The sequence below is a fragment of the Boleophthalmus pectinirostris genome, unplaced genomic scaffold (assembly GCF_026225935.1).
Source record: "Boleophthalmus pectinirostris isolate CB_2022bp ecotype Guang Dong unplaced genomic scaffold, ASM2622593v1 HiC_scaffold_10, whole genome shotgun sequence".
Classification (NCBI taxonomy): domain Eukaryota; kingdom Metazoa; phylum Chordata; class Actinopteri; order Gobiiformes; family Gobiidae; genus Boleophthalmus; species Boleophthalmus pectinirostris.
In genome coordinates, this window is record NW_026570971.1 from 28,547,614 (window position 1) to 28,569,166 (window position 21,553).

The window sequence follows — 21,553 nt, forward strand, 5'->3', positions numbered from 1 at the left end:
AGATTGATGAATATAGTTTACTATGAAACTTATCTCCCCCGTGGAGACAGGTGATGCTACCCGGCACAGTTGCAGGTCAGATCCTTTAAACGTCTGGCCAACAAATAGTTCACCTCTGAAGACATTTTAGATAACTTCTTTCAAGTCAGATTTTAGCCATGATGTGATAACAGACTTTGTGAGCGTTTTGTGAGCATTTGCTTGAAAATCCACCTTCCCCATGTCCACTAGATGGAAGCGTTGACTGTACATTTTACATTCCACAGCCTGTGTCCTGCTGTTTATTCAAGTGTCCAGTATTTACATGTGTCATTATGCTCCTGTTGCCTGATTGGTCTCTTCATGGACTCCAGCATCTGCAGCTCAAACTCATGTCCCTCTGTCCATCACAAAAACAAAAAAAAAAACACACACACACACACAGAACTGAAAACCCCCTTTTAAAATGCACTTCAGAGTAGAAAACTGTTGTAATAAAACTTCTTGTACAATTTGGTGAGAAGGAAATAAGAGTCATGAGTCCATCTGTCTTTGTGTTTTTTTTATTCTTGCATTAATAAGGGAAGAAGTTACAGTTTAACAGTGTGACCACCTTTTCCACAGGTAGAAGTACATAGAAGAACAGCAGTGTTACAGGGAGTACAGGTCCCATGGTTAAAGCATTACAGCATGATCATTATCTTAGCAGGTAAATGATCAAAACTAAAGTTACTGTAACATAAGAACATGGCTAAAATAAGAAATGCCTGTCAGAATATATGCTGTTGCCATTACACAGTTCACACAGATTTGGAGAGCTTTAAGAGTGTAGTATTTTGCAAGTAGCAGTACTTTTACTTGTGTTATTTTTCATCAGTGACTTTTTTGTTGTATATGCTCACAGTGATTTAACAAAACTTCAATCCAATTACAAAAAAAGCACTGTGATCTAGTAAAGAGCATGAAGCATAAAGAGGGTTGAGGATCTAAAGACAAGAGTCATGCATTGGCTTTATTTTTATATTTGTTTAATTTCAACATTTTTGGGAACAACTAAATCCTAAAGTTTTTTTTTTTTGTTTTTTTTTTCCATATAGACATAGATTTAGATATTTTTGTTTAGTTTCTGTGATAATTTGGGAGTAACATTTTTGTATTTTGTATTTTCTCCTTTGGATTCTCATCCCTCAGTATCAGTTTATTGTATTACACACTGCTTTTTTTACGACTCCTCCCACAGCTCCTCCAATTAATCCACCTATTATCGCCCCAATCGGCCCTAAGACTGAACCAACTGCTGCCCCTGTTCCAGCACCAGCCATAACATTCCCTTTCGTGAAGTCATTTGACATCTCCGCTTCCTTCCGAATCTCAGCGCGTATTTCCTCACTTATTTCCTCGTATTTCTTCTTCTCTTGGTCTTCTAACTCTTTTAAACGTCGTTCCTCCTCTTTCTTGATGGCCTCCTCTGCTAGCTTGAACATCTCATTGGTGTAATACCTTCCTCCATTATTTTCTATCATCTTCTCAATTTTATCCAAAAATGTATCTACTTGTTTCTCGTCTTTGATTTTATTGTTGAAGACGTGATAGCGGTTGTGGCATGTCTGGATGAACTCTGATAAATCTTTATTTGCCTTTATGAAAGACTCAATACTACCATCCTCTAGATCATCACCGCGTGTGAACAAAACCATGGTGTAGTTTGCTGCCTCTTCTCCGAAGACTTTCTGGATAATTTCAACAGTATTTTTCTCTTCTTCGGTGAACCTTCCAAGCTGTACACAGATCACAAATGCATGTGGACCAGGCGCACACAGGGAAATGCACATTATGATTCGCTCCACAATTTCTTCTTGGGTAAAGTTTGTGTCGAAAAGCCCTGGAGTATCGATTACAGCAATTTGTCGACCAGCAATGGTTTCTTCATCTTTATGGCATTCGGCTGTGACAGAGGAGGGACACAGCTCCGACACAAACGCCTTTCGTCCAAGGATGGTGTTCCCAACAGCGCTCTTCCCCACTCCAGTTTTCCCCACCAGAACGAGTCTTCGGCCTGTCACAATAAAAATAAAAAACAATTCACACCCGTGAGAATACTGAGTATCAACAGAATGTGATACAGCAGCAGTTTTACATTTTATTATTTCATTAAGTAATTTCTCAATAGATCTGAATAGCAATTGAAAAAAAAAGAAAAGAACTCCTGTAAATTCACTTGTATTTAGTTCAGTTTTTGTTGGGTAACTAAAGGGTCACAGTGTAGTTACCATGGTAAAGCTGTTATTTTTTTAGCCTAAATGATGTAGCTTCAGTTCAGTCCCTTTATCTAAGTCTGCATCTGTGATAGAGGTGGGCTTATAAATCAGTTTGGTTTCTTTAATTGTTGTGTAAATGTTCTGATGCCAGTTTATTTTATTAACTTGACTGAAATATTTATATGTGATTGTGGACATACATTGTTTAACAGCCATTCACATGCTGATTATATGTGTTAGACCTCACTACTCTTTTACAATCATTTCAGTCAGTAATATCATTTAAATGTTTTTATAAACCAGACAGACAGAAAAAACATTAAAGCTCCATAAAACTATTCAAGTGTCCTCCTTCCTCTCTGACTGTAGCACTGTTTTGGATGAAATGTCCCATCATACATTGCATAGTCCTCCTGTTATATTTACAGAACAAACAATGATTGACCAATTCAACAAAGCAGTCTGTACAAGGTCATCTATATTCCGATATTTTAGTTTTACATTATAATTGACAGAAATGTTTAAAGGGCTCATATTAGACTATTTTCTGGTCTATGGTATAATGCTGCTTCCTCATCAAAAACATACCTGTTTCATCCACAATATTAATTTAATTGACTGTACTGTAGGTTAGGCAGCACTCACAGTCTTCATGTACATATCTACAGAAACTAGAAGGCCTAAGCTTTAAAATGGTGCCTCACACAAGCATGTGGGTTCTAAGGTTTTCTTTTAATAAGCTATGGCATTTGGGTATGTAGTGCTATTGTGCACACACCAAAATGAGGTGGGTGGTAACAGGTTAATGCAGTCTTGTTGTGGACATTATGCCTGCTTGTTACCATGGAGATTTCATTGCTTTAGCTGGAATATTCAGCAGTATATCATTAAACTTATTTATATAACCTACATTTTATTTTATTTTATTACTCAAAAATACCTTGAAATAAACATGATTTCTTATTGTGAGTGGGGTCACCTCTCCATAGATCTGACCTGTAAACACGGCCTGGTTGTGCCACTGGCTTGTCTCCAAGGAGATAGACAAGTTTAATGCCATACTGATCTGATACTTATCGCTCCCAGCAGAAAAGTTACATAGTACATCTTTAATACTACCAAGAAACTTATGCCCCAAAAATCTCTATGCATTAATGTTCAAATTGCCTATATGTAAATGACCTTGCATTTTATTATCCTTACTATAATAAATGAATGTTAGATTAGCAGCATCTGCTCTTGCTTTGTCTTCTAAAGGGTCACAGTGACAGATTTAAATTTGGCATTTGCCACGAATAAACAACAACCATCACCAAATTAATTTATCCCCCCTAAAACACATCACAGTATCATAATAACAATAATGACAACAGCAGAGGTGGACGGCTCTGCAGTGATCCCACACCAGACTAAGAACACCTTTGAAACTGTGGACATGGTGATTTGGGATTATGACCAAATTAAAGTGAGATTCGACCAGGTTTTGTGATGGTGTCGTATTTTCATTTCGATCTCTCAGTCTGGAATGAGCTGTAGATGTTCAGACTATAATATATAATAAAGATATAAAAAATAAAGATATAAACCCATTATAAAGACAACACATTTACTATGTTTTAGCTTCAAATGATAAAATTAAAGTCTAATTAAATCAATATTGCTTAATTTTGCTTAAACTGCTGAAATCATGTTTTGTTTTTTTTTCTCTTCACATAATGTGAGATATATGGGCTATGTAAAAGACATTAACATCTTCAAAGGTGCACAGTGTAACATTTCCAGTGGAAGGTAAGATACCTGCTTGTCTCCATGGAGATGTTATTGCTTTGCTTTCACAGTATGACATTAACCTTATCCATGTCCCTGGTGACAAGCACGAGACCCTGCTAAATGTAAGAATATCTGCATTTTATGTATTTGAACAATAAACACAGACTGATATATTTAATGCCATACAGTGGAACATTCCAGCCAAAGATATAATATCTTCATGAAAGATGCAGGTTGTGGACCCCCCACCAAAAAAGTTAAAATGCACCATTAAGAATTTAAATTTTTTAAGACACCAGATCTCCTCAGTCCTGCAGACTGGTGATGGAAGTGTGATGTCAGTCAGTGGTTACAGTCATGGTCCATGCTCACCACCAGCAAAGGACGCATGCTGTGAACTTATCAAGTGTGGATGCAGAGTAGTCTGTGCTGGGTGAAGCAAGTGTGCAAAGGCAGATTTGACATGTACACGTTCATCATGCAAATTATGGCAGCAGCTGCACTTAAGAGCACTTTGAATAAGTTTTAACAATTTAAGGTAAATCTCTGTTAAGTGTTTGAGGTTAAGCGTCACTTCCATGCAGCATTTAATTTTCATTATGATATGACACTTACAGATCTTTAGAGATGGTTAAATGTTTTTGTTATCAAAAAACCCAATAAATATTGGCTTTGAAAGATAAAATATTGTATTAACTTGGATTTCAGCCACAGGGAACCCACACAGCCCTTACATTCTGGAGGAATGTGACATGTGATGTGACCTCCTTAATGCTTTGGAATTTATGAAAAACAGTTGTTCAAACAACTGTGATTAATACATGGCTTCAAAATAAAATAAATGAATGAATGGTGCAGTTGTATAATAAGACTATGAGTTGTTTGGTGTCCTTTAATGACTATGATAAACAGGCTATAAACAATATGAGGAAGAGGGTGCGTGGGTCTCGAACTCACATTAGCAGTGAAGAAAAATAATAAGTCCAATGTTCATACCTCCAAACTACACCAACACATCTTAAATCTTTTTCAGCACCTATATCTGTCATGTGTGTTACAATCACATTGGAGGCATGTTAACTTGTGAAAGCTACATTTAACACGAAGTTAGCACTGTTTTTAAAAGTGCAAGTCTGTCCTGTACCATGTGAATCGTGCGTGCATTACAGCACTGAACTAAAGTCTGCACAGGGGTACATGATGGTGTTTTAAAAGGCTACATCGCAAACTTTGCTTCCATGTCTTAATGTGACACCTGGCAGAGCATTTTATCTTGTGACACCCACTTTGGACAATTTACCACTCTTATTAAAATTGTTTGTGCTGTGTCCTGTGCTGTCTGCTGTGTGAGTGAGTCACCCTGTGTCGCTATAGTCCAAATTACCAAACCTATGTTCTTGTCGAATCTGCAAATGAAACGGTACGTCAGATACAACTGATAAAACATCTTGGCGTGCATATGCCTGATGTGGCCTGAGGCGCAAATACGTAAACACCAGAGTAAACAAATCACATCTTGACATGATCACACATGGAGAACCGGACACCGCACGTCCTCCGCCTGTTTTTATCTGTTTTTGCTGTGGAGTCTTATTTCATTTTGAAGCCTACATTAGCACCACCCTATACCCCCATCCACGTGACCTCTCTGCCAATGAGTACCTGTAGAAATTAAGGCACCTGGAGCAGGGCGGGTAGAGAGGGAAATAAAAAGGGGAACATAAGCCTGACCAAGAGAGTGGGCCTGGAGTTGAGAGCACACTGCTAAAGAGCAGCCACCGCCATAAGTCAGATCACGGGCCGGATCGGAGCACCACAACACCGGAGTAACGCAGAGGCGGAGTGACAAACTCCGCTATGCCTGTAAGCGTTTGACACTTGTGCGTGGTGCTCCAGCTCGATGGCCTTTGGCTATATGCTACAGTGTGTTGCGCTGAGCGCTGCCGGGATATTTCCTGTGTCCAGGCACCGAGGGGACAGAGCGAGAACACGAGGACCGATCAGCAACCAAAGAAGGGCACCACGATGCTGAATCCAGTGAGGAGTGAGGAGGACCCTTTCGACAGGAAGCTGTTGGAGAAACTGTCTATTGTGGGAACGCCCTTTTATATTTCCGCAGAAGAAATGCCCATTTGTTGCTGCAGAGGCTCTACACGGATTCTCTCTCCCCTTGATTTTAAGTTACAGACATTTTAACCCAATTCGGCTTTAAGTTTACATTTTTAACAATAATCAAACCATGGGACATTCCAATAGAAAACATAAAAGGAGATTAGGAAAGGAAGGATAATCTCTGTACAAATTATATTCCATTAAATACATTGTAAGAAAATGTATTTAATCTTGTATTAATCATGAGGTAATACATTAAGACTGCAAATTATTGCAAAGTTAAATTTGTAGTTTCAGACAAAATAATCTTAAAGTCTGACCTGAACTCATGTTGGAAAAGTCTTTAGTAGACATTGTCCATGTGCTTCAGTCTGGTCCAATGTCTCCTGCTCCTGTCTGCTCTTCTCTTTTAAACAGTGTGGGTGTCAAACATACAGCCCGGGGGCCGGATTCGGCCCTCCAAGACCTTTAATGTGGCCCTCGGCTGTAATTTTCTGCGGTGCTGAGCATAGCAGCATCTCCAGTGTCTCCGTGCGTGGCCCCTCCCACCAGAGCAGCACAAATGAAGACTTGCATCTTTCCAAACGCTCTTAAAGGACGATCGTTTTGACTGTTGACTGTGACACACCCTCATTGAGCAAAATGTCAAAAATGAGAAAGTTGGACAGCGAATTTTTCCAAGAAAAATTGACTTATTCCTATTTGCATGCAAGTTAATGTTAAAACATTGTGTGTCGAAATTGCATTTTTCTTAAAGTTTCAGGTTGTGCATAATATAATATTTTGTAAAAGAAAGAGTTCATCAATTAAAAAAAGATTTCTATAATAGATTTGTGTTTCTTTGCACAAATATTTGAACTTATTGCTATTTTGGGGTTATATATGCCATGAGTTTTCTGATACGGCCCCTTTGGGATCAAAGCAGGTTGGATACGGCCCCCGGACTAAAATGAGTTTGACACCCCTGGTCTAGAGTCTAGTTTCACTTTCAGTTTTGTTACGTCACACTCTGCTTCCGAGAAACGATCTGATATAAAGGAAATCCTGCTGGGGGATATTTAGTCCATATTATTCAAGATATTCCATGGAATAAAATCTGTATAAATTTCTCCTTTTAGGTTTCTATTACTGCTGTGTTTGGTTTTTAGGGCGACTTTTTGACAATTTGCCCTTCAGATAGATTCCGATGTTCAGAAAATGTTCAGAAATGCATCAGGATGGGTGGGATGGCACGATGACAGCAAGGAATATTGTGGCTGGTACTACAACAAGGGCATTAGTTTGTTCACTCCATGGTCCTTTTTGGGCATTAGTAGGTGCAATAGTTGGAGGGGTAACTGGAGGAAGGACTGGACGAGTCGCAAATGGGCCATGTGACTGATACTGAGGGATGAGAATCCAAAGGAGAAAATGCAAATATTGAACAAGTTTGTTCTTATACTCCCAAATTATCACAAAAATTATATGACAAAAATATCTATGAAAATCGTTCACATTTAGGATTCAATGTGAACACTGCAATAAAATAAATAATAATAATAAATAAATACATAAAAATCACTGGTGGAATATTGTATAATATAATATATATATTATATATATATATATATGTGTGTGTGTGTGTGTGTGTGTGTTGTGTGTATGTATATATATATATATATATATATATATATATATATAATATATATATATATATAATATATATATATATATTTAATGAATGTTTATTTATTTATTTATTATATTTTTTTAAAAAGACACTAATTTCACCACTTATGCTAAATTAACCAAATGATGAAACACACCTTTAAAGAGAGGTGAGACTGATGAATACAGTTTACTATGAAACTTATCTCTGCCATGGAGACAGGTGATGCTACCCGGCAAAGTTGCAGGTCAGATCCTTTAAAACGTTTGGACAACAAATAGTTTGTCTCTGAAAACATTTTAGATAAGTTCTTTCAAGTCAGATTTTATCCATGATGTGATAACAGACTGGAGTGTCTGAATCCTGTTTAGTGCTCTGTGCATAAAAACTGAGTAAATGACTCTGTGATGGAGAGAAGGACATGAGTTTGGGGCTGCAGAGGCTGGAGTCCATGAAGAGGAAGAGGTAAAATGTATAGTCAAGGCTGTCATCTAGTGGTTAAAGAGTGGAAGATATGTCAAAGATAAGTGTCAGGTGAAGCAGTGGATTCCATCTGTGGACAAGGGGAAGGTGGATTCTGAAGCAAACTTTCACCAACCCCTGCATCTTCACAACCAATGATCAACATTCAAGTTCAAGTCCCCAAAATGTTCTTTTGTCCGGTGAAGGTGCAGGAGTTGGTGAGAGTTTGCTTGAAAATCACCTTCCCCATGTCCACTAGATGGAAGCGTTGATTGTACATTTTACATTTTATTTGAGTGTCCAATATTTACGTGTCATTTATGTGTCATTATGCTCCTGTAGCCTGATTGGCCTCTTCATGGACTCCAGCCTCTTGAGCTCAAAGTCATGTAGCTCTCCCCATCGCAGGGTTAAAAATAACATAACACTCACACACACGTGCACACACACACACACACACACAGAACTGAAAGACCCCTTTTAAAATGCACTTCAGAGTAGAAAACTGTTGTATTAAAACTTCTTGTACAATTTGGTGAGAAGGAAATAAGAGTCATGAGTCCATCTGTGTTTATGTTTTATTTTATTCTTGCATTAATATGGGAAGAAGTTACATCTTAACAATTCGACCACCTTTTCCGCAGGTTGGTCACTCCCACACAAACCCTCACACATCCTTGAACTGCACATGATAGAAATAAGGAGACCATAGAAGTACATAGAAGAACAGGAATGTTACAGGGAGTACAGGTCCCATGGTTAAAGCATTACAGTGTAATCATTATCTTAGCAGGGAAATGATCAAAACTAAGGTTATTGTAACATAAGAACAAGGCTAAAATAAGAAATGCCTGTGAGAATATATGCTGATGCCATTACACAGTTCACACAGATTTGGAGAGCTTTAATTAAGAGTGTAGTATTTTGCAATAACAGTACTTTTACTTGTGTTATGTTTCCATCTTTGACTTTTTTTTGTTGTTGTATATGCTCACAGTGATTTTAAAAAAAGCACTTACAAAAAAAGCACTGTGATCTAGTAAAGAGCATGAAGCATAAAGAGGGTTGAGGATCTAAAGACAAGAGTCATGCATTGGCTTTATTTTTATAGCAGTTTAATTTCAACATTTTTGGGAACAACTAAATCCTAAATGTAGTAGTTTGTTTTTTTATAGATATTTTTGTCGTGTAGTTTCTGTGATAGTTTGGAAGTAAAAGGAGCTCATTACACATTTTTGTATATGTATGTTCTCCTTTAGATTCTCATCCTTCAATATCAGTTTATTGTATTACACAGCAACCAGGTTCCTCGTCCAGTTTCTTTGAAACTTGTTTCTTTAATTTTTCTCGCGTATTTCCTATGTTCGCGTATTTCTTTCTCTATTTGCTTGCGCATTTCTTTCTCTTTCTTGCGCATTTCTTTCTCTTTCTTGTGCATTTCCTCGCGCATTTCTTCCTCGCGTTTCTTCTCTTGTTCTTGTAACTCTTTTAAACGTCGTTCCTTCTCTTTCTTGATGGCCTCCTCTACTCTCTTGAACATCTCATTGGTGTAACACCTTCCTCCATTCTCTTGTATCATCTTCTCAATTTTATCCAAAAATGTATCTACTTGTTTCTCGTCTTTGATTTTATTGTTGAAGACGTGATAGCGGTTGTGGCACGTCTGGATGAACTCTGATAAATCTTTATTTGCCTTTATGAAAGACTCAATACTATAATTGCCTAGTTCATCACCGCGTGTGAACAAAACTATGGTGTATTTTGCTGCCTCTACTCCGAAGACTTTCTGGATAATTTTAACAGCATTTTTTTCTTCTTCGGTGAACCTTCCAAGCTGTACACAGATCACAAATACATGTGGACCAGGCAAAGACATAGAAATGCACTTTGTGATTCGGTTCACAATTTCTTCTTTCTTAATGTTTGTGTCGTAAAGCCCTGGAGTATCGATTACAGCAATTTGTCGACCACCAATGGTTTCTTCATCTTTACGGCATTCGGCTGTGACAGAGGAGGGACTCAGCTCCGACACAAACGCCTTTCGTCCAAGGATGGTGTTCCCAACAGCGCTCTTCCCCACTCCAGTTTTTCCCACCAGAACGATTCTTCGGCCTGTCGGAATAAAAAAAAAAAAAAACTATTCACATCCATGATAATACTGAGACAACAGAATGTGATACAGCAGCAGTTTTACATTATTTCAAGTCATTTCTCAATAGATCTGAATAACAATTTAAAATGTAGCTCCTGTAAATTCTCTAGTATTTAGTTGAGGCATTGTTGGGCAGCTAAAGGGTCACAGTGTAGTTACCATGTTCTGATGCCAGGTTATTTGATATTTTAACTTGATTGACATTTATATGTGATTGTGGACATACATTGTTCAACAGTCATTCACATGATGATTATATGTGTTAGCCAACTCTGTTACAATCATTTCAGTTAGTAATATTATTAACTAACTGATAAAATAAAATAACACTTTTTTGGGCAATTTTACTCAAGCATCACACACATTTATAAACCGTTTTAATGTAAAAAATTCTGTTTGATTGTATTTCCTGGACCCTGCCTTGTTCCTCCACCAACACGATCACTTTGTAATAGGGCTAATGGTATCGTTCCTCTGCCATTTTAATGGGTGTGGTTTTGCTTTGTGTGGGTTTTTCTTTGTTTGGTTTGGGCCAATTGGTCATATAATTGGCAGCTTGGGGGCGGTGCCTATTGCATAAAAACCCTGTAGACCTTTTCCCTCGCTCTCTCTCACCCCTGGTTGTTCTTTGTTCAGGAAGACATATCGGCCACGCCATGGGGCACGCTGGGGACAAGGTGCTACACCAGCCGTACCAGCCGTCATTTGCCTGCCACAGAGTCACGTTAGCCAACTGAAGGCCCAGACCTCTGGACTAGCTCGAACTTTGTGAACCTTTTTGATGGTCTCAATAGACTTCTCCCACTCCTATAACCTGTTGATTCCCCTTTTAAAACGGCCGTAGATTATTGTAATAAAATCTTTAACACTGAACTTGGCTGTCTATAGTCCTCTGGTGGTCCAACATATCTGTTGTGCTGGGCGGTCAAGCCGTTGGGGGGCGTTACAACTTACCGTATGTCATGATGATGTTTGCAATTTCCTGTCACTAAACAAAGATGACTAAGAATAACCAAACCAATTCAGAACTATGCAATCCCTGTTACACAAGTGCCTCACCTGCACTGACTTTATTTAAAAATACTACTGATCATGATCTGAAGATTTGAGTCTTTATTTTAGTAATATATAGTTTCTGTCACCTGGTTGTTTCCATGGATATGTCATTGCTCTGTCTGGAAAGTTCCACAGTATGACATTAAACAGATCTATCTTACATTTATTAAATTACAGGTGGTTTTACAGCTCAACAATATTTAGAAAAAACAGACATTCTGAATGTGAACAGATCTGATTTGACCTGTAACTTGGTCTGGTTTGGTCTCCATGATGACAGAACAATTTAATGTCATACAGAGAAACATTCCAGACAAAGTGAGAGCATCTCCATAGAGAATAGTGCACTATGTAACTGTCACCATGGAAAATGTTATAGTTTTATCTGGAATGTTCCACAGTATGGTATTAAAATGGTGGTGCCAGTAGGTCAAATAACAGGTAACCCTCTCCACCACAAAAGTGACACTGTGCATCTTTAAAACACTGAATCCAGTCTGTGATGAATGAGGAACTGAATCATTTGGACAACAGTATCTCAAACATCAGTCTGGTCATAGTTGGTAAATTATTATTGCATTTTCTTCCTTTTTAGTTTCATTGTTTAAAAATAAATCTTTGTTCATATTACAAGCTGAAATTGTGTTTATTCAATTTTATAGCCAAAAACAGACCTGGAGTTATGTTTTGTTTCCCACATGTTTGAGTAATACAACATTATTAGTTTGTCTACATCTCCAAAGCTCAAAATGCTCCTGTTCCTGTCCTCTGCTTTGTGATGTCATGAAGTGGTAGTTTTCATGTTAACTGTAACATTTTACCTTTAGTTCAGTAGAGACAGGAAATTACAGGGCTGAAATTATGTAAAAAACTCAACTCCAGGTCTGTTTTTGACAAGGAAACAACATTATAAGATAAATCAGAAAACAATATATAGGCCCTTTAAACATGTACATCTTGCACTTATCACATTAAAGGTGTTTGTAGTGCTGAAAGAAATACCTTGAAATACCTTCAGTTTCAACACGAATTGTTGGCGATGTTTATTTGTGTATCTACTTTCTTTTTTGGCATCCTCTTCACTGATCTGACCTGTAACTTTGCCTGCTGGGGTTAACTGCTTCTTTCCATGGAGACTGATTATTTTTCTTGTTTTTAAAGTCATACTGTGGAACATTTCAGGCAAAGTGGTGATCCAGCTCACAGTAAGAACACCTCTTACATATGTTAAATACAATACTGTGGAACATTTGAGGCAACAAAATCAAATTTCCATGGCTGGTGGTGGAAGAACTACTCCATTTCGTTACTTAAGTAAAAGTAAAGATACTGGACGAAAATCTACTTCAGTAAAGTTCAGATACCCAACCTTAAAAAGTTACATAGTGCATCTTTAACACTGTAAACTTAAATGAGAATCTGACCTGTGTTGTCTCCACTCATGTTGAAATCGTCTCCAGTCTTTAGTCCACCTGCTTCGGTTGTTGTCTTATGGTACTTCAAGTGTGTCTCCTGCTCCTCTCTGCTCACCCTTTATATGATCTGCCAATGGGGGTTTCCTGTGTTCTCTGACAAACCAGTATTTTAGATCCACATACTTAAAACATAAGTCATACAAGAGGGGACGCTGCAAAACTCTCCTTATGATTGGCTCATTACGATGAACAGTCAGAAGCCGACTACCTTTGGTGAAGATGGAAGTTCTGATCGAAACATACCAAAGTAATACATCATCTCTAACCTACTGCCTAAATGAATAAATAAATTATTAACTTCATCAAAGTTTCAATCTGGCTCTAAAATGTTGCAAACACCCACTTGCCAGTTCAAAGATATGTTAATGTTTGATGCAAATCTCAGCAAAATTACAGGAATTTTAAAACACATGGAACTGTATTTGTGAGAAAAGTGTGATTTGAATCCTTATATATATTATTCATTGACATTCTAGTTCTGTGCTGTACTGAGCTGGCAGTGACAGTCCACAGAAATGGAGTTTATCTTAACACTGATATGTACAAAACTGATTAATATGAAACTAAAAGGTTACTTAACATTGTCTACCTTGTCTTTTATGGTGTAAATAATCTGTAGCTTTCTCCTTTATATTGATGCATTTGGTTTTTAGACTGACTTAACGTAACTGATGTAATAATGTGATACTGAGAAATATCACATATAAATCACTATACAAACGTACTGAGAAACTGCTGAATCAAATCATGTATGGCCTTGATATCTTTATCTTTTGATTCTCATCAAGTTTTGCTTCTGAGTCTGTACTTCATTCTTGTGTAACAACACTGAGCACTGCTTTTACGCAAGACACCATGGTGAAGCAAAGACGCACGACTATACTGTGTAGTACATAAACTGTCACACAATGTAACATGTGTGGAGGGGACTCAGAAGCAGTGGTCCTCCTGTGTGCTCTAATCTGAGCTGACCAAGAAGTACCTTCTTTTATTTTCACTTTTATTTTAATTGTTAAAATGTGATTTATCTTGTTCAGGCACAAGAAAGAACATGTTATGGTCCAGTGTCATTTATTACTTGTTTGCCATGTATTCTGATCATTTTTATGCAGACACTGTTAAAAATAATTTGAATTTAAAGTAAAACACTGCAACCTAATACTGAGTTTTATTATGCTGTTTTCTATTTCCTTGTTGTCACTCCAAATCATTGACAGTAGGGACTGAACATATTTCCATTGGTGTGAGTTGTTTCACTACAGATAATGTGTGTATTCTGTGATTTACTGCTTTACAGAAATATTGTTTTAATTTAAGTTATAGTAGTGCAACTCACTTTTTTTCCCCCTTCCTTTAATGAATACAAAAGTTACAATTAAAACAAGAGTGTTTCAACTACAAAATAAAAATTCCATGGTCTTATGACCGTTGGAAAATTGTTCTAAACCCCTCCATCCCCCTCTCATTCAAAAGGGAAGTTTGCAAGGGGCTCATCACTGAGCTGTGCTCTCAGGAACTCCTTGAATTCGCCCATTGTTCCAGAGTGTGAAACACAGTCAGGAGGATTCAACACATTGAGCATCCTAGTGGCCAGAGTGAGACATGGCCTCTGCATGATGGCAGCACAGGGCAGGGGCCTATCAGGAAACACATAGGTGGCCCGCCGTACATCATAAGGCAGGACTTTCTGTGTAGGCTGGTACTGTCCTAGAGCTGCTGGCAAAAGTCTGTGATACAGTTTAAATGCAAGACATGCCAGTGCAAAATTGCATCTGGTTTGCAGTGTGGTCAATCCAAGTGCTGTATAGTGCTCTGGTGTTATATGGGCACGATACAGCAGATGGAGAATAATGCGCATGCATCGCCGCTGCAAACTTTCGAGACAGTTCATCAGAGTCTTCGTGCACCACATATTACACTGAGCAGTATTCTAGCGAGATCTAATATAGGCCTTGTAAAATGCGTACAGAAAATCATTACTTCTTGTGGCAGCTTTGTTTGAAGTAATNTGAAGACTGACTTTATGACCTTCAGTTATCTTATTATTTTAAAGTTTGAATCAGAATTAGTTTTCAGTCAGTCTACTTTATTTAACCTTAACCATTTAAAGTTAATTACAATGCATGAATATAAATCAAAAGTGCAAGTTGAAGCAAATACATCAACACTTCATATGTACTGTAATATGTAATGGGCTCTTGAAAAACAAACACAACTGTATGTAGTCTATGTAGTCTGTACTCACTGCTGAGCTCCTTCTGCCTGTTTGACTCATGTGTGAAATCCTTTGCTGTTCACTTTTTGGTGCTCAAAAATTCTGATTGGCCTTTCTGTTTGAGTTTCTATATTGAAAGTGACAGTTTGGGCCACAGTCCTTTAGCATGTGAGAACAGGCCTCTAGTACTAAAATGAGAGAATGTCCAGTGTTCGGAGAAAGAGAGAAAGAGCCTGAGAACTGAATGAACTGATGAGAAATGTTCCAAATGATGTGATCACTTGTGCCCCAGTTCAGATACAGATTTGAACCAAATGATCAAACTAAACCTAGTTTCACAAACTTTGCTTAAAACAATTGAAAAAGAGACTGATCTCAAAAAGTTGTTTGGTGTTATCATTGCTATGGTGTCAAAGATAATTATTATTTTATTTTATCATTATTATTATTATTATCATTGTTATTATTATTATTATTATTATTATTATTATTATTATTATTATTATTATTATTATTATTATTATTATTATTTTGCTTTGGCAGCATTAAATCACCTTTATTTTTAAATGGCTGATTTTTAGCTTCATCGGAATTAATAGATACTGCACAGAACTCTCAAGCTCCCAGGACCCGAGCTGAATGAGGGTGAGAGAGACCTACCACCGTGGAAGGAGAGAAACACATTATATATATATATATATATATATATATATATATATATATATATATATATATATATATATATATATACTTTTTTTTTTTTTTTTTACTTTGGATAAAAGCCTTAGACAGCTTGACCTTGAATAAAATAAAAAAATAAATAAATAAACTTATAAATCAGTTCAAAGTACAAGAAATATGCAAATTATTTTTTAGAAACAGAGTCTGTGACACATTGCAAAACTGAATGTAAAACTAAATCTTAATATCACAATGTTCATATCACCTGTAATTATTAACTTATATTATTGGTCAAAAGTTTGGACACTTTCTTTTTTTATACAGTATATGTGAAGTGTGAACTAAGTTTGTGTATGCGTGTGTATATGTGTGTGCGTATTTGTGTGCGTGTTTGGTTTGTGTGTGTTTGTGTGTGTATGTGTCTGTGTGAGAGTGTGGGGTTTGAGCAGCAGTTTCATCAGTACAGTGTTGGTTATAGGGACATTTTGGAGGGATCAGTATAATAATATTTCCATAGGAGCTACATACTATTAAACTAAATGACTAAAAATAATAATAGATCATAATAATAATACATATATCCATGTACAGAGCTACAAGTGGGAAGAGGAAGAGGTGGTGGGATACAGTTACCTTTTTCAACCAGATATTCAAATTGGTGTTTAAAGCCTCTCATTTATTTTTGCATCCAAAAGGCCTTCTCTTAAATGACAGTGTATAGTCACAATATGAGCTCAAGCACCTTAAATTACTTTTTATATGTAATTTTAATAGTCTTATAGCTAATAATAATCAGATCTTGGGTGCTCATCCAAGCTCTGTCATGGTCTGAGTCAAAACCTTATGCTTGGTTCGTTACAATAAATTGTCAAAAACCTTCTACCTTTGGCGATGATGGAAGTTATAATCGAAACAAGTAATCACCTCCAACACCATCTCTCACCAATGATTAACCCTCATCAGTACATGTGCCAAAACCTACTAATCTGTACACCTGGGGTCCACATGGACCCCAACATTATTTTATATATTTCCCATAAGTGTGCAGGTTACAGTTGTCTCCAAATTAGGTTTTTGTGTGTGACAACCTCAGATACTATAAATAAAGAAACAATGAAATTCATTTGGTATAACTTGCTTTAATTCAATGAAAAATTAATAACCTCACGTTTTTTTTCTATTTTTTCACATTTTTGTCACTTTTGTCACAAAATCATGTGTAAACTGAGGTTTTTTATGTTCTGTTGCATCATTGATGCTAACAAAGAAAAGACATCATAGGTGTTCCTTTTGGTATAGGGTATACATAATCCTTTTGGTAAAATGAGCCTCTTTGGTACTGGGGTCCACACGGACCCCACAATAACAAAAAATAAGTTTGAAGAAAATGTGGGTGTCTCATAAAAAACTAAAGCTGTGTGATCACAATAGATTGTCATATTGGCAAGAAAATCAACACGGGGCCTTCACAAATGCAATATTTACACTCCACTGCATGATTATAGGCTCTCATCACACAGAATACTGGTAGTAGAATTTATTGTCAATGCAAGTGTAAGTCTTTCTTAACTTAAATGAAACAATATGCAACTCTGGTATCTGTCAGAGAAATATCAAAAACAAATAATAACCAGATGTTAGACACCTGGTTCGGCTGGGGTCCACGTGGACCCCAAATGAATTTTTTTTATTCACACCACATAAAGAATGGTAAAGAAATGAGCTCTTGTGCATGTGATAGCAACAAGTTGGGTGACAACCACCTAAATGGACCAAGAAAAAGACACAACGCTATCAGAAATATGGCAACGTTTTTACCCCTGGGGTCCGCATGGATGATTGTAAAATGAACTTGAATTTAAAATGTCAGAGCCCATTGTATCTGCTCGACTGTTCATGTGAGCAGTGATGACATACAAACAGTCTGATCACACATTTTGTATTGTCAAGGAAGAAACCACAAGCACAAAAAATAAACTCCAATAGACTCAATAATCTCTTCTCTCTCTTTGTAGCTGCTGCTGGGATGACAGTTTACTATACATATAATACATATTATAAAATAACTGACAGCACTTTTGACAGTTACTCAGTTCTTCAAAAAATTATAATATCTATATCACCAATTATGTGAGTAACTTGGAGTTTGTTTGTTTTTTGTTTGTTTGTTTGTTTGTTTGTTTTTCACTTTTGTACATTTATCAGTTGAAAACAGCTCACACAAAACTTTAAACACATTTGTTGTTTTCATAAAGAAAATATAATCTCAGCAAGTTTCACCAGACTCTGGTCATGTGTTATTTTGCGTGACAGAGTTATTACTGATGTTAAAAAGCAGACACTTCTTTCAACACTTATCCAAATGATGAACACACCTTTAAGAGAATGTTAAACTTGCAGAATGTAATTTGTGTAGAGGGGAGGGACACAGATCCTCCTGTCCCAAAGCCTGTCCCTCAATTTACATATAATGAAAAAATGAATAAAATGTTAATATTGAGTGTCTTACATTTTATTGTGCTGACTTCTATTTTCACCTTCAACTTTCAGTTGAGTAGAGTGGTATAGAGTGTTTTCACAATTGATAAAGTGCCTAGATTATGATTTACTGTTTTAAAACAATGTTTCCTTCTGATAAAATTTAGGGTTATGTAGCAAGGCAACTCACTTTGTACAGCAGTTTACTAAAAACAAACAAACAAACAAAAAAACAAACAAACAAAAAAACTATCAAGGACCACACACAACAAAGATCTGTGAATGAACATGAACAAGTGAGAGGAGAGAGACAGACAGACAGCAAAGCAAAGTTTCATTCGTCTGAAACTATTTTCCAGACAAACTCACTGCTTCATGTTTCACAGTATAATGCAGCCACATGTTTTAACTGTTCTAGCAGCACAAGTACACTGAAGTCTATGTGTTTGAGGAAATACACCTGACTATATAAGACTGATGAATACAGTTTACTATGAAACTTATCTCTGCCATGGAGACAGGTGATGCTACCCGGCAAAGTTGCAGGTCAGATCCTTTAAACATTTGGACAACAAATAGTTTGTCTCTGAAAACATTTTAGATAAGTTCTTTCAAGTCTGATTTTAGCCATGATGTGATAACAGACTGGAGTGTTTGAATTCTGTTTAGAGCTTTGTGCATAAAAACTGAGTAAATGACTCTGTGATGGAGAGAAGGACATGAGTTTGGGCTGCAGAGGCTGGAGTCCATGAAGAGGAAGAGGTAAAATTTATAGTCAAGGCTGCCATCTAGTGGTTAAAGTGTGGAAGACATGTCAAAGATAAGTGTCAGGTGAAGCAGTGGATTCCCTCTGTGGACAAGGGGAAGGTGGATTCTGAAGCAAACTTTCACCAACCCCTGCATCTTCAAAACCAATGGTCAACATTCAAGTTAAAAGCCTGTCCCCAAAATGTTCTTCTTTTCTGTGAAGGTGCAGGAGTTGGTGGTTGGTGAGAGTTTGCTTGAAAATCCACCTTCCCCATGTCCACTAGATGGAAGCGTTGACTGTACATTTTACATTCCACAGCCTGTGTCCTGCTGTTTATTCAAGTGTCCAGTATTTACATGTGTCATTATGCTCCTGTTGCCTGATTGATCTCTTGATGGACTTCAGCATCTGCAGCTCAAACTCATGTCCCTCTGTCCATCACAAAAAAAAAAAGAAAAAAAAGACACATACGGAACTGAAAACACCCTTTTAAAATGCACTTCAGAGTAGAAAAATTGTTGTAATAAAACTTCTTGTACAATTTAATGAGAAGGAAATAAGAGTCATGAGTCCATCTGTCTTTGTGTTTTTTTATTCTTGCATTAATAAGGGAAGAAGTTACAGCTTAACAATCTGACCACCTTTTCCACAGGTAGAAGTACATAGAAGAACAGCAGTGTTACAGGGAGTATAGGTCCCATGGTTAAAGCATTACAGCATGATCATTATCTTAGCAGGTAAATGATCAAAACTAAAGTTACTGTAACATAAGAACATGACTAAAAAAAATAAATGCCTGTGAGAAGATAGACTATTGCCATTATACAGTTCACACAGATTTGGAGAGCTTTAAGAGTGTAGTATTTTGCAAGTAACAGTACTTTTACTTGTGTTATTTTTCATCAGTGATTTTATTATTTATATGCCCACAGTGATTTAACAAAACTTTAATCCACTTACAAAAAAGCACTGTGATCTAGTAAAGAGCATGAAGCATAAAGAGGGTTGAGGATCTAAAGACAAGAGTCATGCATTATCTTATTTTACAGCACTTTAATTTCAACATCTTTGGGACCAACTAAATCCTAAATGTAACAGTTTGTTTTTTGATAGATATTTTTGGTTGTATACATTTTTAAGGAGCTCATTACACATTTTTTATATGTATTTTCTCCTTTAAATTCTCATCCCTCAATATCAGTTTATAGTATTTTACACCACTTTTTAGATTTTTTCATTTCCTCGAAAACTTCCTGGCGTATTTGATTTTCTATTGTCTTTTTTATTTCTTTCTCCATTTCCTCGTGTTTCTTCCTTCCTCCATTCTCTTGTAGCATCTTCTCAGTTTTATCCAAAAATGTATCTACTTGTTTCTCATCTTTGATTTTATTGTTGAAGACGTGGTAGCGGTTGTGGCACGTCTGGATGAGCTCTGATAAATCTTTATTTGAATTTATGAAAGACTCAGTACTATCATCCTCTAGATCATCACCGCGTGTGAACAAAACCATGGTGTAGTTTGTTGCCTCATAGACTGTCTGGATAATTTCAACAGTATTTTTCTCTTCTTTGGTGAACCTTCCAAGCTGTACACAGATCACAAATACATGTGGACCAGGCAAAGACATAGAAATGCACTTTGTGATTCGTTCCACAATTTCTTCTTGGCTAAGGCTTGTGTCGTAAAGCCCTGGAGTATCGATTACAGCAATTTGTCGTTCACCTTCAGCTTTGTTGCATTCGGCTGTGACAGAGGAGGAACACACCTTCGACACAAATGCCTTTCGTCCAAGGATGGTGTTCCCAACAGCGCTCTTCCCCACTCCAGTTTTTCCCACCAGAACGAGTCTTCGGTCTATCGGAATAAAAAAAGCAAACAATTCACATCCATGATAATATTGAGACAACAGAATGTGATACAGCAGCAGTTTTACATTATTTCAAGTCATTTCTCAATAGATCTGAATAACAATTTAAAACGTAGCTCCTGTAAAATCCCTAGTATTTAGTTGAGGCATTGTTGGGCAGCTAAAGGGTCACAGTGTAGTTACCATGTTCTGATGCCAGTTTATTTGATATTTTAACTTGATTGACATTTATATGTGATTGTGGACATACATTGTTCAACAGTCATTCACATGATGATTATATGTGTTAGCCAACTCTGTTACAATCATTTCAGTTAGTAATATTATTTACTAACTGATAAAATTAAATATCACTTTTTTGGGCAATTTTACTCAAGCATCACACACATTTATAAACCTTTTTTAATCTAAAGAATTCTATTTGATTGTATTTCCTGGACCCTGCCTTGTTCTTCCACCAACACTGACTCACTTTGCAATGTCCTGTTACTAAACAAAGATGATAACAAAGATAAAAATAACCAAATCAATTCAGAACTATGCAACTAGACAAACACTACATCCAGTAAATCCCTGTTACACAAGTGCCTCATCACCTGCACTGACTTTATTTAAAAATACTACTGATCTGAAGATTTGAGTCTTTATTTT

General features: G+C 36.8%; 1 protein-coding gene across 1 annotated transcript; it reads right to left on the reverse strand.

The window, feature by feature from the left end:
- Positions 1 to 1,113: 1,113 nt before the first annotated feature.
- LOC110162660 (GTPase IMAP family member 8-like) lies at positions 1,114 to 21,168 on the reverse strand. The gene is made up of 5 exons (XM_055155423.1): positions 21,153 to 21,168; positions 20,253 to 20,889; positions 12,862 to 12,968; positions 9,724 to 10,341; positions 1,114 to 2,035 (listed from the first exon to the last, which is right to left on the reverse strand). Exons 1-5 carry the CDS (start codon positions 21,166 to 21,168, stop codon positions 1,173 to 1,175), a joined length of 2,241 nt encoding a protein of 746 aa, XP_055011398.1. The 3' UTR covers positions 1,114 to 1,172.
- Positions 21,169 to 21,553: the final 385 nt, after the last annotated feature.

Coding starts and splice junctions, on each gene's coding strand:
- LOC110162660 (XM_055155423.1), bottom strand. Junction 12,969..20,252: donor ATGAAAAAATCTAAAAAGTG/GTGTAAAATACT, acceptor GATCATATAAAG/GGTGAGCAGAGAGGAGCAGG. Junction 10,342..12,861: donor CATGAGTGGAGACAACACAG/GTCAGATTCTCA, acceptor TTATTCCGACAG/GCCGAAGAATCGTTCTGGTG.